The sequence below is a fragment of the Oryctolagus cuniculus genome, chromosome 10 (assembly GCF_051225735.1).
Source record: "Oryctolagus cuniculus isolate XC-2025 breed Fujian yellow rabbit chromosome 10, ASM5122573v1, whole genome shotgun sequence".
In the NCBI taxonomy this organism is placed as follows: Eukaryota; Metazoa; Chordata; class Mammalia; order Lagomorpha; family Leporidae; genus Oryctolagus; species Oryctolagus cuniculus.
In genome coordinates, this window is record NC_142876.1 from 66876756 (window position 1) to 66894493 (window position 17738).

Genomic DNA, 17738 nt, shown 5'->3' on the forward strand with positions numbered 1-17738 from the left:
CAGAAGAGCAGCCACACACCCTGCCAACACAAAACAATGGCAATGACAAAGATTTCAACATTTCATAGCTCATTCCAGTTTACTTTCCCCAATTTCTTTTTGAAAATGAAACTCATACCTTGTCCCCAAACCAGGGATCCCCAGTGAGCACTGTATTGCTTGCAGAAAACCAAAGTGGCAACTTATCAAGCAGTGGTTCTTAAACCTGGGCACTAGCACTGCCTCCCTTATAGTGGTGATTAAAAATTAAGAAAAAACATTCTTCCAATCTCCAATCCCAAATAACTGTGAAATTCAGCCAAAAGTACTGCTCAGCACTTACTCCAAATTACAATCCACCTGGATGTTCAAAATATGACCATTTAAAATTCAAATGTATTTAAACAGGGCAATCATTACAGTGCTTTATTAAGACAACCCAATACGACATGCAGGAGACACAAAGGATGAGGTTCTTTTCTAGGTGCTCATTACTTGCTAAATCAAGTAACTGAGAGTGCTGCTCACTCCAAGTGCTAATGCACGGTTCTCATTCTTCGCAGAATTTCATTGCAGTTTGTACCAACCCTTATTTATTTTTTTAAAAAAATCATCTGAGTGCTCCCCAACCAAAATAAAACAGCTCAAAGTATACTGCGCAATACATAAAGGCTAAGATGTTTGTACCACACAAGGTACATGGTGTGTGAGTATGACCCCTACTGTTCCCTGGGAAGTAATAAAAATTAGAGCCTTTCACAGAGGAGGACTTACTACACAGGCCATTCACCTCCACATGGACAGTGCACTTCCCTTCACTCTGTCCATGTTAACTCTGATCTGTCTGTTCATAAACACATACAAATTGAGTTACACTGTGAACTCAGTATCTTTAGAAAACTGATACAAAGAAGATGGGGCCCAGCGAGAATTCACAACTCCAGCCAGAGAACACAACAGAATCTAGGCTCAGTGACTGCTGAAGTGTTGCCTGGACACAGAGTTGACCTCCCTGAAGGATGCAAGGAACTGAACACACAAGTGTTCATCAAGATTTGCATCTCACCCACAACACAGACTGAAATCCAAGAACCAGTTATGCAGCAACGGATTTGAAAAATTGTGAGCATCACCAAAATCTGATGCTAGTTTTCTTACTAACAGTCTTAGATTGCTATTCCGAGACACAGTTGCTGAAATATTTTTGTCCACCAAGATCCAAGAACACAAGGGGAACTGGTAATCTCCTCCTAGTTCAGGCCATGTCTCTCACACAGTCAATAAATTAACATTCTGGGTGGAAACCGTCAATCCAGACCATTGTGGTTCAACATGATTCATCAGGCACACACATGCAGAGAAGAACCCAGTGAGGAAAACCAAGCAACTTAAGCACACACCTGTGGAAGACACATTTCGCTCATTTAAACCCAAGATTCATGAAGAAGTGCAGTCCTCAATGACACATGCTTAGAAATCAGGGCCTCCTGGGATCATCACATCTACTCCTTTCTTGAAAAGGCTGGCATGGCTGAGCTAACCCTTCCTAACCTCTAACTCCTCTACAATTTCCTACTAACAATTTACTGATTTTAATGATTTTTTGACCAGGACTGCTAAAAGGGCCCAGTTCTTCCACTGGGCCTAAACTGGAAAGGAATTTGTATTTCATTAAAAAAAAAAAAAGAGAGAGACTGCTAAAAGGGCCCAGTTCTTCCACTGGGCCTAAACTGGAAAGGAATTTGTATTTCATTAAAAAAAAAAAAGAAGGAAGAGAGGAAAAGAGGGAGAGAGGGAGGGAGGGAGGGGGAGAGAAGAAGGGGGGAGAGAGAAATAGACAGACATGTGTTTCCTATCCACTGGTTCACTCCCCCAAATGCCTCCGATGGCTGGGCTGGGCCAGTGTTAGGTGGCAGCCAGGAGCCCAGGACCCAACCTAGTCTCCCCTGTGGGTGGCAGAGACCCAATTACTTGAGTTGCCTCACAGAGTATGCATTCACAGGAAGATGGAATTGAGAGCACAGCCAGGACTTGAACCCAGGGACTCTAATCTGGAATGTGGGCATCTTAACCAGTGTCTTTTTTTTTAAAGATTTAATTGAAAGGCAGAGTGACAGGGATAGGAGGGTGGAAGAGATCTTCCAACTGTTGGTTTATTAACCAAATGGCTGAAATAGCCGGAACTGGGCCAGGCCAGAGCCAAGTGTTGGAGGGAAAAAATATTAAAACCATGTACTCTATTTCTCAACTTACTACCTACTATATATCAGAGACCCAGTAGTGTTTACCATGACAGCTCCCAGAAAAGCCTTAGGCCTGGCAATCGTTTTTTCCCCGTAAAAATGGAATTTAAGAAAAAAAAAAAAAAGACATGAGTTATTGAAGTTTGATGAACTTAAACTGAAGCTGATACATAACAGACTTAAATGAAAAGATGAAAGTTGTAAAGACATTAAACACTTACTGAAGAGCTATCCTTAGCTGTGAGCATCCTTAGTTTCAGACATAATTCTTTGTGCCTCAATTCTCCACATACGGGGTAGAAGAAAACGAAGGAATGGAGGGAGGCCATAAAGGCAAGATTGTGGAACAGATTCTAGTTTATAAACAAAACGAAAATCTCAGTGCTTCCTGTATCATTGGGTTGTCATAAAATGTGGAAAATGGCAGGATGGGGGCAGGGAGGGGCAAAAAAATCAATGACATGGGGGCTGGCATCGGAGTGTAGTGGGTAAAACTTCACCTGTCACCTGCAACACCGGCATCCAATATGGGCACCGGTTCATGTCTCACCTGTTCCATTTCCGATCCAGCTCCCTGCCAATGGCCTGGGAAAAGCAGTAGCAGATGGCCCAAGTGTTTGGGCCCCTGCCACCCTTGTGAGAGACCTGGAGGAAGCTCCAGGCTCCTGGCTTCAGCCTGGCCCAGTCCTGGCCATGTGGCCAGCTGAGGAGTGAACTAGTGAGTGGATGGAAGCTCTCTCTCTCTTTTTTATTTGTTTGAAAGGCAGAGTTAGAGTTAGAGAGAGAGAGAGAGAGAGATTGATTGATTGATTGATTGATTGCATTTGCTGGTTCACCTCCCCAAAAGGCTGCAACAGCCACAGCTGGGCTGCTCCAAACCCAGGAGCTAAGAGCTTCTTCTGGGTCTCCCATGAGGGTAATAGGAACCCAAACTTGGGCCATCTTCTGTGGTTTTCCCAAGTGCATTAGCAGGGAGCTGGATTGGAAGTAGAGCAGCTGAGACATGAACTGGTGCTCATATGGGATGATGGGGCTGAAGGCGGCAGCTTTATCCGCCATGCCACAGCACTGGCCCCTAAACAAACAAATCTTAAAAAAAAAAAATTTACACAAGCCCCCAGTTGAGGAATGAAGCTGTGATAGTAAAACTATAAGATACCCACCGTGAGAGGGAAAGAAAAACAGAGTGCTCTGCTGAAAATACTCAGTCCTGAATCCTGATGAGAATGGAAGGGGAGAGGGAGTGGGAGATGGGAGGGGTGTGGGTGGGAGGGAAGTTATGGGGGGGGGCATTGTAATCCATAAACTGTACTTTGGAAATTTATATTTACTAAGTAAAAGTTAAAAAAAAAATATTCAGTCCTCTGCTTGCCGTGGTTTCAGAAAACAATAAAAAGGGAGCAAACCACTGATGTCGGCAACAAGGACCAATCTTTGACATTAGGTTTCAGTGACAGTCAGACTCAAAACGGCTACCTGTCGCCTGACTCTCTCTAAGCGAAGTTCTGGAAAAGGCAAAATCATGAGGCCAGAAAATAGACCAGCGTTCACCAGAGGTTGGGCTGGACGGAGAACTGGCTACGAGGGGCACAGGGAAAGTTTGTGTCCTGACTGTGGTGGCAGTGACTTGGCCATACACTGTCCAATCTCACGGAACTACCCACTCAGAAAGTTGAATTTTACTGATACAAATTATATTCCAATAAATCTTAAAAAACAAAGGTTAGAAAAAGCCAAAATGATCATTCATCAGCTAAAATAATTTCCAACACCCAAGGATATGAATTAGCCTTTAATCTGATCATTTATTTTTCCTCCATGTGTTAAATTATAATAGAAAACCTCTAAAAATCACAATAAACTAAAGCCAAATAAAGGAAAGTGCTACCTTAGCAGCACTGATGCAGTTTCCAAAGTTTGAGCATAACAATGCTGTGCGTGCTTTAGGAGGACCCCGAAGGCACCACCTCAGAGACGGGAACTTCCCAACACTGAGCAAACGCACTTTTAGCATTTTAGTTTTTAGAATCAACAAGGAAGAAAAAAAAAAAAAAACAAAAAAAACCAACTCACAGCCATATGAGATCTGAAGAGTTGTAGTTACAGGATTTTTCAAAGTTGTTTTTTGTTTTAAATGGCATTTCAAATTTCTCTGAATGATCATGACGAATTATCGAGAGGGTTAAGGCCTCCAAGGAGTGGAAACAACACCTTCACCAGGCGCTGGCCCCACTGACTGCAACCCTCTTCCTCACCATGAGTGAGAAACGTCATTTCATTTTCATACTGCCATACTTAGAACACACTTTCCATCTAATAAAAGAAAACATTTTATTTTCAGATACTAACACTAGAACAACTATTAAGGTCCTTGTTAATAGGAATCCAGGTGATACTATGTGTAACTCAAGGGAAAGAAACCAAAACCAAAAAATGTCACCTCTACCTCTCAGATAAATAAATAAGATAAAAATAATATTAAGATGGGGTGGGCATTTAGTTTAGCAGTTAAAAAGCCAGCAGGGGGCCAGTGCTGTGGTGTAGTGGGTCAAGCCACAGCCTGTGACACCAGCACTCCATATGGGTGCCAGTTCAAGTCCTGGCTGCTCCACTTCGATCCAGCTCCCTGCTAATAGCCTTGGAAAAGCAGAAGTGCTTGGACTCCTGCCACCCACATGGCAGACCTGGAAAAAGCTCCTGGCTTTGGCCTGGCTCAGTCCTGGCCGTTGCAGCCACCTGGGGAGTGAACCAGCTGATGGAAGATCTCTTTCTGTCCTCCTTCAAATGAGGAAAAAAAAAAAAAAAAGCCAGTTGTGATGCCCGCATCCCACAGTGAAGTACCTGGGTTTGACACCCGGATCCAGCTCCTGACCAGCTTCCTGTTAATAGAAGCTCCGGAGGACAGCTTCAGTGACTTAAGTAACTGGTTTTATGCCACTCTCTTAGGAGTCCTGGCTTGAGTTCCTGGCTCCTGGTTTCTGCCTCCCAGCCTTTGAGGGCAACTGAGGAGTGAACCAGCAGATACAAAACGCTCTCTCACTTTCTGCCTCCCAATTAAAACAAACAAACCTACAGCACTTAAAACATCACAGTCCATGGAAAACAAACATTTCCACTCACTGTTAAGACCACAGCTCTCCCTTATAAAAAACACTTCTATTTTATAAAAAGCTAATGAGATATAGAGCAAAATAGTTAAGGCAAAACTCAAAATGAAAATGCGCAACACTGAATAATGTAAAAATTCCAACACAGGAATTTGTTAAGTCAACACATTTGTATAAACCACAGTATTGAATACAGTTAGGAGCCAACCTTAAATTAAATGTACTAAAACTAGATTCATCATATTTACAAAAAGAATCTAAGAATATATGATGATGATGGCCATGTTTAAAGGTAGGCAATTTTTCCTGGAAAGAAAAATGTTTTTAAAGTCAGAAAATAACATTTTATTATCAGTGCTAGAATGAAGAACTTGGTCGACTCGTCCATACCTTTAACATCGGGGTCATCAATATGGGGCTCGAGATTTTCTATCATTTCTTCAAGTTCCTTTCTGGTGGCCATGGTAATGTTTGGAGAACCTGGCCTGGGGATTTCAGATGCTGCTTCTGGTCTCTCTGGGCTGAGGTTTTTCCCAATGTCCTGTTCAAGCTCCACATCTAGGTCTATCTCAGGAAGAGGAGTCCTCCAGAAATAGAAAGAGTTGTACAGTTCCTGATCTAAGACGGCTGAATCCTGCGAGCTGCTGCCAACCTCTGGTCGAAATGCAGATTTGTAGTTACCAGGATTTTTATCCCTCTCACTACTGGCTGCTTCCTGATGAGATGCTGAGGACAAAGCACAAAGCTCCGAGCTGTCCACTGGAACACTCAGTTCACCTGGAGAGTTCCTACATATCTCCGCAGCAGGCTCCTCTGCTGTGTGTTCCAGGCCGACACTGCAGGTAGTGACTCTGAGATCTGAAGGGACGTCCTCCGGCCTGAGGTGCACATCCTCTGGGACCTCTTGATCTCTGATCCTTTTACATAATGTTTCATTTCAGGGGGAGGGAGGAAGAAAACAACATCAAAGTATAAAAATAATCACCGGGAGAGGAGATATTACATACAACTTTCTGGTAAGTTACATATTCAAACTGAGCAGTTTATGTGTATTATTATAATGCTTTTTCCATCAGTTTCTGTATTCAGAGATGCAAACACCTGTTAACTATTCAAAAATTCTATATAAAATTGGAGAAGATATCGTGTAAGAATCCTGGGGATTATAATATCATGCAAATTTCAATACTAAATAACTAAATAGCACAGAAATAATTACAATGCATTTTAAGATATATACAATTTTTATTGTACTGCTACTTTGCTCCAATGACACAGCAGCAAGCTAAAAATTAAAACCCATTTCCTTACATCAAAAAAGGTAGGAAAAAAATCCATGCAACAGTAGAAAAGATACTGATTCACACTCAGAGTATATTAAAATTTGTTCAAGTATAATTGAAAGATTAATTTGAGTCTTTCCACAACTTTCACTTCTACTCCCAAAGGTTTTTCCAAAATGACATGCTGACTTAACTGAAAAGAGCTTTGTATAAGTTCCCCAGTTAAGCCCACTGATTATTGATAGGTTTTATCTAAATGACCAAAGATAGCTTTATTAACTCTTGTATTTGACTCAATTAAATTTAACATCTTAGCATTTCTTGAACACCTACTAGGAGCCAGAAATGAATTCCGTACTGGGGATTCCAATATTAATGAGATCTAGACCTTGCTTTGGAGGCACACAGGAGGAGGAGCACAGAAGCGAATGACTGACGGCAGAGGCACAGGTGAAGGGGAGGCAAGGGGAATCACTAGGCTTCTGAGGGAGCAACAGGAGCTGTGTTTACAAGAACTGTTGAGTATTCATGAGGCTGATGGGAAGGAAAAGGAATTCAAAAAACAAACAGCACAAACGAAAGAGCTAGCGGAAAAGCCACAATGCATGCAGAAAACAAGTTTATAGCAGCTAACAAAGGGAAATGGGGGATGACAAGGATGAAAAATGTCACAAGGACATTATTACACATTAAATACCTGTGGAATTTATCCCATGTGCAATAGCAAATAATGTGGGAATTAAGGAAATCACATGAAAATACTTCAAAAAGTTTTCAGAGAAAAATGGAATGAAAAGACAAGTTTATGTTGGTACAAAAAAATTTTGCAGTCCTGTGGTGAGTGTTTAGCCTAGCAATTAAGACACCTGCATTCCACATCACAGAGCCTGGGTTTGATCCTTGGGTCTGGCTCCTTATTCCCCACAGAAGATCCTCTGTCTCTGCCTCTCCCTAATGCTGACTTTGAAACAAATGAATAAATAAATAAAGGCACACACACACACACACACACACACGAGAAAAAGAACAAGTTCCCCATCCACCGGTTGACCTCTCGAATGACCAGCAACAGCCAGGGCAGGACTGGGTTGAGTGGAAGCGATGAGTGGGTGGCAGGAACCCAATCACTTGCGCTACCACTGCTGCCTGCATTAGCAGGAAGCTGGAATCAGGCACCAGAGCCAGGACTCAAACCCAGTACTCCAATATGGGTTAGGGGCACCTCATCTGGCAACTTAACTGCTAGACCACACACTCACGCCCATTTGGTCCATGAAGACATATGTCTTTTCTTCTCCTTTTGTTATAAAGGACATTCACAGGTTAACTATTTTTTTATTTTTATTTTTAAAAAATATTTATTTATTCGAAAGTCAGAATTACGAGAGGAGAGAGAGAGAGAGATCGATCCTCCATCCGACGGTTCACTCCCTAGATGGCTGCAATGGGTGGAGCTGCACCAATCCGAAGTCAGGAGCCAGAAGCTTCTTCTGGGTCTCCCACGCAGGTGCACGGACCCAAGGACTTGGGCCATCTTCTACTGCTATCCCAGGCCACAGCAGAGAGCTGGATTGGAAGAAGAGCAGCCGGGACTATAACTGGCGCCCATATGGGATGCTGGCACTTCAGGCCAGGGCGTTAACCTGCTGCGCCACAGCACCGGCCCCAGGATAACTGGTTGACTCTGAATGGAATCTACAGATCAGGTAATAGTACTCTATCGATGGTAATTTCCTGATTTTGATAGTGGACTATAGCTATTTTTTTAAAGATTTGGGGGGGCCCACACTGTGGCATAGTGGGTAAAGCTAACACCTGTAGTGCCAGCATACCATATGGGCACCGGCTGGAGTCCCCACTGCTCCAATTCTGATCCAGTTCTCTGCTATGGCATGGGAAAGCAAGAAAAGATCGTCCAAGTCCTTAGGCCCCTGTATCTAGAGGAAGCTCCTGGCTCCTGGCTTCAGAACAACTCAGCTCTGGCCACTGTGGCTATTTGAGGAGTGAACCAGTGGATGGAAGACCTCTCTCTCTGCCTCTAACTCTGCTTTTCAAATCAAATACATAAATCTTCAAAAAAAAAAAAAAAAAAAAAGGATTTACTTGGGGGCCCACCCTGGTGTATAGCAGGTAAAGCTGCTGCTTGTGGTGCCTGCATCCCATACAGACACTGGTTCGAGGCATGGCTGCTCCATTTTTGATCCAGTTCCCTGCTAATGTGCCTGAGAGAGCAGCAGAAGATGGCCCAAGTCCTTGGGCCCCTGCACTCATGTGGGAGACCTAGAAGAAGCTCCTTGCTCCTGGCTTAGGATCAGCCCAAAGATTTTTTAAATTAATTAATTAATTTATTTATTCTAAAGGGAGAGCAAAGGGGTGGGAGAGAGATCTTTGTTCCAGTAGTTTACTCCCCAAATGATGCCAACAGCCAGGGCTGAGCCAGGACAAAGCCAGGAGACTGGAACTCCATCCAGGTCTCCACATGAGGGCGGAAGGGATCCAGATACTTGGGGCCATCTTCTGCTACTTTCCCAGGAATATTAAAAGGGAGTGTGATGGCCGGCGCCACGGCTCACTAGGCTAATCCTCCTCTGCCTGTGGCGCCGGCACTAGGTTCTAGTCCCGGTTGGGGTGCCGGATTCTGTCCCGGTCGCTCCTCTTCCTGTCCAGCTCTCTGCTGTGGCCCGGGAAGGCAGTGGAGGATGGCCCAAGTTCTTGGGCCCTGCACCTGCATGGGAGACCAGGAGAAGCACCTGGCTCCTGCCTTCGGATCAGCGCGGTGCGCCGGCTGCAGCAGCCATTGAGGGGTGAACCAACGGAAAAAGCAAGACCTTTCTCTCTGTCTCTCTCTCACTGTCCACTCTGCCTGTCAAAATAAATAAATAAATAAATAAATAAATAAATAAATAAAGGGAGTGTGATGAGAAGTGTAGCAGCTGGGATTTGAACTGGTACTCTTACAGCTATGTTCTAATGTCTTATGTTTTGAGGCAATATTCAGTGGTATTTAAGAGTGTTGAAAAGAAATAACATGTCTTGGGGCAGGCGCTATGGCGCAGCGGGTTAACGCCCTGCTCTGAAGTGCCTGCATCCCATATGGGCGCTGGTTTGAGACCTGGCTGCTCTCTGCTATGGCCTGGGAAAGCAGAAAAAGTCCTTGGGCCCCTGCACCCGTGTGGGAGACCTGGAAGAAGCTCCTGGCTCCTGGCTTCAGACTGGCACAGCTCCAGCCATTGCAGCCAATTGGGGAGTGAACCATCGGATGGAAGACCTCTCTCTCTCTCTCTCTCTCTCTGCCTCTCCTCTACCCTCTCTGCTAAAGTCCGACTTTCAAATAAATAAATTTCTCTAAAAATAAATAGCATGTCTAAAACATTCTTAAAGAGTTCTCAAAAAAAGTTATGATTGCTTTATTCAGAAATATGGTAAAATATTAGTATTTGGAGAATCTGTGAAAGGGTATACAGAATTCATGAAACTTTCATTTAAGACACAGAAAAAATAACTTAAAAGGTCATTTAGTATACACAATTATTCCAGAGGCTTGAAGTTCCTTGATCACTTTCTCAGCCTCAGGGTTAAGATTAAATTTTAATACTCTTAGCAGCAAACCAAAAGGAAAATTGTCAGGTAATTTCATTTGTCCAAAAAATACAATGCTTTAGCTTCTTAAAACTTAAACCTTGTAATATGGTTTTTAAGAGAAAACTAGAAGATACACACACAAAAATCTCTAGTTACTAAATTCCAGGAGGAACTACTGCATGCACAGCTTCAAGCTGTCAAAAGTAAAAATTCTCTAAATTTTGATTCTTCCTAGAGCTGGGTAACATTCAAGCTGCTAAATGCCAAATACCGATATTGTTAATCACTAGATTTTTTTTTTTTTAATTAAAAACATTCTATTTATTTGAAAGGCAGAGAGACAGACAGACAGAGATCTCTCATCTCCTGGTTCACTCCCCAAATGGCCACAATAGCAGGGGTTGAGCCAGGTCAAACACAGCAGCCAGAATCAATCCAGGTCTACCATGTGGGTGGCATGGATCTGAATACTTGCGCCATCACTGCTGACTGCAAGGGTGCATCTGAGCAGAAAGCTGGAATTGGAGCTGAGCCAGGACTCAAATCCATACAGGATGCAGACATCCCAAGTGGTGTCTTAACTACTATGCCAAATGCTCACCCCAATCTAATGCTACTGCATAAAACAAAAACCACTGTGAAATTTCACTGTGAAATTAAGACATAAGATTCTACATGAGAGAATTATTCTATCTCCTAAGAGCACCAGAGGGCAGGTCAGAAGTTTTTCAAAAAGAACTGTAAACTTCTTTTTGTACCCACAGAGTCAGAAAATTGAGTGTAGTTATTTCAAAGAGAAAACGGATTGTGGAACATCTGGTTACAGCAGCACTGTGTCCTGAGCTGAAAGCGAAGCTAACTCGCCAGCATACACTTTCCAAGTTCTGCTGAATGAAGTTTTAACATTAATGAAATGCTTCCAAGTCTGTGCCAATAATCAACTTTATTTTCACATAACTGGCATTATGTTAGGTTGACCAAAAACAGCCTAAGTGGTTTGGTTACTTCAGGTTTGTCACATGAAATCCACATTTTCTCAGAATAATTCATAATGTGTCAGGCCTAGTGACAATGTTCATATAAGGATGAGCTTGGAGCCTAGTGGATGACATAAGCAAATGCATAATTAAAAAGATACGATTCAAGATCAGTGCTCTCATCCTAGTGCTACTGATGGCAAAAGACAAAAGCTCTGAATTTCCTGGAAAAGTCAGGAAAGGATTCTTACAGGTGATGAGTCTAGGGACGCCAACACTCTGACACTCTGGACTAAATGAGCGCACAGGCGGACAGGGCAGCTTCCCAACAGACAGCGGCAAGAACACAAAGCAGGGCAGACCAAGCTCACAGCATGTGCAATCTAATGGTTTCACTGGACACGGAAGAGAAGGCTTATTTTTACAGTTGTAAAATGCTAATTTGCACATTTAACTTTGTTTCTGGTGAGAGTCTTTATCAACACTTTTAGAGAGGCACTGACTGCCTAACCCAGGATGAGTGAGAGATACACCTAATGCAAACGGTCAGGCTTTTGTAAGCAATAAATGCTCCAAAGAGAAGTGGGTGACAGTAAATGTTTCCAGGGCCAGCTGAAGCACCACACAATGAATACACAATAGTGGAAATATACTAACAAGAGCTTGCTAACTTTGTAATGTATTTGTTTGAGAAATCTGAATCCGGGGAAACTGAAAGAATTGTGAGAACAGGAATCAAGTTCTAGCTTCCCATCTGGTTCATAGTAGGTGCTCAGTTAATGTTCGCATGCTCAATCAATCTTAAACAACAGCACAACAGCTTTCAGACGGCTTAAAAACAAAAGCCAGTGCAGTATTTAAGAAGAGCAAACTAATGGTCCTAGAACGAAATAATACATAGGACTACTTCATGAAATCGGGACATCAAATTTTCACAACATTTAATACAACTCCTTCCGTAGCCAGGAACTCATCTCTTCCCTCTACCACATCATTAACACAAGTAAAGTCCAATAATCGGCGAAAGTCCAACACTGTGAACAGAACTGACTTGACAATAAAACATACCTCATTATAATGGAAGGAGAACTAAGGAAATTAAGTATCTTGCTATGTACAGGCACTCGGCAAACACAGCCTTGACAGCCACACCAACTGTTTTTAATCAATAAAATTTTATTGGCACACAGCTCCACCCATCTGTTTATGTAATGCTGATGGCTGCTTTCACACCACAAAGGCAGAGTGTTTGTGACAGAGAATGAAAATATTTGCTGGCCTTTCACAGAAAAGCATGCCATCTTCTGTCTCTTATAATTCTCTGAAAACTTATGCTCTCTTACTTGACCCTCTCTAGATTTAAAATAAATAAAAGTTACACAATGATCCTTAATACACTTGAATACAAAATACAACAGTACACTGACTTCACAAATGAAAAACAGAAAATATTTCCCCCATCATCATTTGTGTCAAACTCCTTGCCGCACTTCATTTCAAAGGAACCAACAGGCATGGCAGGCTAGGGAGACAGGTGCAGAGTGATTTTTCTTCCTTTACAAAAAAACAGTACCTCAGGTATGTTTGGCTATTCAGCAGGAAAGTAGGAAAACGGGCAAAAAGTTAAAACAAGGCAGCAGAGAAGAAAGAAGAACTGCCAAATCAAAACATCAAGAAAGCAAGTATCACAGAATCAAGACCTACAGAAGAAAATATCCATTAGCATCACAGGGAAGGACAAGACACCAACACAACTCTATCATTAGTGTAGGGACTGTTCCAGAACATGTACTCAGGTAAAGTGCATGACACTGAAAGTCTATGCACATCTCTCATGCACTAAGTCTGAACTGTGTTTTCCCTAAGAAATAATAAACTAAAAACACTAAACTTTGATAGAAAATTCATAATGTGAGAAAAATGCCAAAATAAAACTCAGAATTAACTCTTTAAGCTTTATTTTAAAATGTGGCTGCCCTATTAGATTAACATGGTTAAAAACTCAATATTCTAGTTAGTAACTACATTAATTTGGTACTAATCATTAAAAATGTTTTCCCTCTCATCTGAGAGATTACATTCATCATCATGTAGCCAAAGAATCCAAGATCCACAACTGAACTGACTGAAAAGGGAAAATAATAGACAGCAATGGACAACATATTCCTAAACTAGACTTCTTAAAAACAAATTTTTAAATTATGCAACAATTAACCCTGTGAATTCTAAACATCAATAAATAGCTCAGTAAGTAGATAATTTACTAAATCAGTTTATTCAAATGTTACACAATCTACCACATAGTATTCCATGGGCCAGGAACTAATCAAGGTAGATTAAATGCATCTCCACATTCATTACACACAGAAGAGACAACAAACAAATGCATTTAAAATGAAACTGTCAAAATATTCACCAATTTTTACATCGAAGAGGAGCAATCAACTCTCCAAAAAGAAATGATGTTTACAAGCAGTAAATTTGGAAAACAGTAAAACTGGAAAACAAAGTTTTAAAATAATACCTAGTTTTGTCTTCTACTGAGATATCCTCTGAACTTTTGCTTTCTTCTTTGAAATACTGGCCTGAGCTAGACGGATTAGCGAAAGTGGAAATGAAGGGTCCCAGAGACTGAAATGCTGCTTGGCGAACCTAGGAAGAAACACAGGACAATAATAAAACATATGAATAAAGAGTTATATTTTTTTACATATAAGCATGCATGTATATTTATATACACATAGATTTATACATATTTTAATAATCAACTTTTCATACACCAAAGTCAAACCATGTATAGAATAATAAAGCATTTTCTTAAAAAAAAGATTTGAAAGGCACAATTACAGAGACAGAGGGAGAGACACAGAGAACAATGTTTCATCTATTGGTTCACTCTCTAAATGGCCACAATGTCCAGGGCTAGGTCAGGGTGAAGCACGTGCTTGGGCCATCTTCTACTGCCTCCACAGGGAGCTGGATGGCAAGTGGAGCAGTAGGTACTCAAACCAGTGTTCATACCGTATGCTGGCATCAAAGCATTTCTAAATGAAATCCAGATTCAGAACCATGGTCCCGGAACGAACCTAATTCTTCCTCCTCTCCAGCTCCCAATCACAGGGTTTTGTGTTATTCAGCTGGCCCCCCAGCTACTCAACAAACATGGTCAAGAGTAAGAGGTTTCCCTTACGGAAGAGAGGCTCTGCTTCAAGTGTGGCGTGTTGAGAACCTAGGGTCTCTATCAGCGCTGTGGCAGCTCCTTAGGCAGCTGTTTTCCCCCAGGAGAGAGAAGCCAAGAGACCTTCATAGTACTAGCCTCCTACCCAGCCAAGACCCTGTCATCCTAAGGTGACTACGGACATACCCAAAGCCATGCTTCCTAGAGGGAGCAAACACTTTACTAAAGTAGTCTAGCCAATCACTAAGCCAACAGGCAAATAAGCAATGGAGTGGGCATGACCAGAATCCAAGCTGTTACATTGTATTATCTAAAATGTTCAGCTTCCAGGACTGGTTTTCAACAGCAAGCCAAGCCACCACTTGCAAAACCAGCATCCCATATCAAGAGTGCCAGTCTGAGTCCTGCTACTCTGCTTCTGCTTCAGCTTCCTATTAACATGACTGGGAAGATAGTGAAAGATGGCCCAAATACTTGAGCCCCTGCCTCTTGGCTTTGGCCTTCCCCAAAATGGCTGCAGGGGCCATTTTGGAAGAGAGTCAGTGGATCCAGGGTCTCTCTTTGTCACTCTCTCTCATTCTGTTGCTCTGCTTTTCAAATAAATAAATATTTTAAAAAATAAATAAAATGTTCAATTTTGAACAGAAAATACAAAGGATGTAAAAAATCCCTTCACGGGGGGAGAAAAAAAAACCACAGGCAACAGAAATTATTTGTGAGACCAATCAGATTTTGGACTTAAAGACTGGAAGTAGCCATTATAAATGTTTTTGCAGAACTAAAGGAAATCACAACTTAAAAAGTAAAAGAAGGTACAAGGACAATGCTGCATCAAACAGAGATTCTTACAGAGAGAAATCATAAAAAAATTCTGGTGCTGAAATGTACAACTAAAGTTAAGAAATTCATTATCCAAGCTCAATATCAGATTTGAACTGGTGAAAAAACGGAACAATAAAGTTCACAAAAGACAAAGAATAGACAGGGAAAAACAAATGAGGAAAAACAAACAGATCCTCAGCGAAGTAAATGTAGGAGAGACCATTAAGAACATTAACCAACGTATTATGGGGGTACTAGAGGAACAGAAAAGAGAAGCCATATTTGAAGAAATGATGGCTCAAAACTTCCCCAAGCCGGAGCCACGGCTCACTAGGCTAATCCTCCGCCTTGCAGCGCTGGCACACCAGGTTCTAGTCCTGGTCGGGGCGCCGGATTCTGTCCCGGTTGCCCCTCTTCTAGGCCAGCTCTCTGCTGTGGCCAGGGAGTGCAGTGGAGGATGGCCCAAGTGCTTGGGCCCTGCACCCCATGGGAGACCAGGATAAGTACCTGGCTCCTGCCATCGGATCAGCACGGTGCGCCGGCCGCGGTGGCCATTGGAGGGTGAACCAACGGCAAAAGGAAGACCTTTCTCTCTGTCTCTCTCTCACTGTCCACTCTGCCTGCCAAAAAAAAAAAAAAAAACTTCCCAAGTTTATGGCAAAATAATAACCTTCTCATCCAGGAAGCTCAATGAACTCCAAGTAGAACAAACTAAAAGAGATCAACAAATGATTATATCATAGGAAAAATTCTCAAAGTCAAGGCAAGGAGAAAATTCAGAAAGCAGTGAGAGAATTCAGAAAGCAGTGAGAGGAAAATGACACATCACTTAGGAGGGCTCCCCAATAAGATTAATAGCCAATGTCTCAGCAGAAAGGAGGCCAGAGGCAGTAGAACAACACATTCAAGGTGCTCAAAGAAAAAACTGTCAACCAAGACTTCTATATTCAGCAAGCCTATCTTTCTAAAATTGAAGGTGAAATAAGGACATCCCAAGCTGAGAATTTGTTATCAGGAGATCCACATTACAAGAAATATTAATGAAAGTTCTTCAGATTGAAAGGGGGTAACTCCAGATAGTAATTCACAGAAAGAAAAGACTACAAAATGTACCCTTGCCCCTCAAGACCCTAGAAAAATATGTGCAAATTAAACCCAAAGCAAGCAGAAGGGACAATATAATAAAGACTAGGGTGGAAATTACTGAAATAGCAGAGTTGGCTCTTTAAAAAGATTAACAAAATTGACAAACCCTTTAGTAGACTGGCCAAGAAATAGACCTAAGACTTAAATTACTCAAATCCCAAATCAAAGAAGGGGCATTAATTATTATTGACTTCACAGAAATACAGAGGAATACCATAGATAACAGGATACCAACAAATTAGGTAACTTAGATGAAATGGACAAATTGTTAGAACAAGAGACTACTGACTCAAAAAGAAGACAGCCTGAATATACCCACAAAAAGTGAAGGGACTCAATCTGTATTTTTGAAACTACCTACACAAAGCAAAGTCTAGACCCAGATAACTTCACCACTGAATTCTACTCAACACTGAAAGAATATCAATTCTTTACAAATTCAAAAAAAAAAAAAAAAAAAAAAAACAAACAAAAAGTGCCACAGAAGAGGCAATACTTCTCAACTCATTTTATGAAGCCACTGATAACCAAAGCAGACAAAGCCACCACAAGAAGACTATATACCAAAACTTCTTAATGATATGCATACAAAAACCCTCAACATACTATAAGCAAACTGAATCCAGCGAAATATAAAAAGAGTTATACACTATGACACATGGGACTAATTCTAGGATAGCAAAGTGGTTTAATATCTAAAAATCAAATAATGTATTATGCCAATAAAATGAAAATCAACATGATTTATATTTGTAAACACTTTTTGTGGGTCTGGCATTGTAGCTCAGTAGGATAAGCCATAGCCTGCTATGCTGATGTCCCACATGGGTACCAGTTCAAGTCCTGGCTATTTGCTCCACTTTTGATCCAGATTCCTGCTAAGGAGCCTGGAAAAGCACTGAAGATGACCCAAGTGCTTGGGCCTCCTGCCACCCACATGAAGACCTAGATGAAGTTCCTAGCTCATGGCTTCAGCCTGATGCAGCCCCATCCATTGCTGACATCTGAGAAGTAGCCCATCAGATGGAAGATCGATCGATCGATCTCTTGTGCGTGCGCTCTCTCGCTCTCTCTCCCTTTCCCTCTATAACACTGCCTTTCAAATAAATAAGTTAAAAAAAAAAATGGAAGAAAGAAAGAGAGAGGGGGGAAGAAAGAAAAAACAAATCTTAAAAAAAGAAGACATTTAGTCTGGCTACAAAAAAAACAAATTATTAATAACTCCATCTGGGTCTCTCACACAGGTGCAGGGCCCCAAGCACTTGAGCCATTCTGCACTTTCCCAGTCCAATAGCAGGGAGCTGGATCAGAAGTGGAGCAACTCAGACTCAAATTAGTGTTTATATGAGATGCCAGTGTCGCAGGCAGTGGCTGAACTGACTAAGGCACAACACTGGTCCCATAAATTATTTCTTAAATGA

At 41.7% G+C, this 17738-nt stretch overlaps 1 protein-coding gene across 7 annotated transcripts in view; it reads right to left on the reverse strand.

Annotated features, from left to right (window-relative positions):
• Positions 1-17738, reverse strand: part of PPP4R1 (protein phosphatase 4 regulatory subunit 1) — an 83936-nt gene that overhangs the window by 16155 nt on the left and 50043 nt on the right. For all 7 annotated transcript variants that reach the window (XM_070050488.2, XM_070050487.2, XM_089305899.1 and 4 more), the window contains 2 exons: positions 13696-13823; positions 5720-6246 (listed from right to left, as the gene is read on the reverse strand). In XM_070050488.2, the coding sequence (XP_069906589.1) occupies positions 5720-6246; positions 13696-13823 (655 nt within the window). The remainder of the gene's footprint in view (positions 1-5719; positions 6247-13695; positions 13824-17738) is intronic.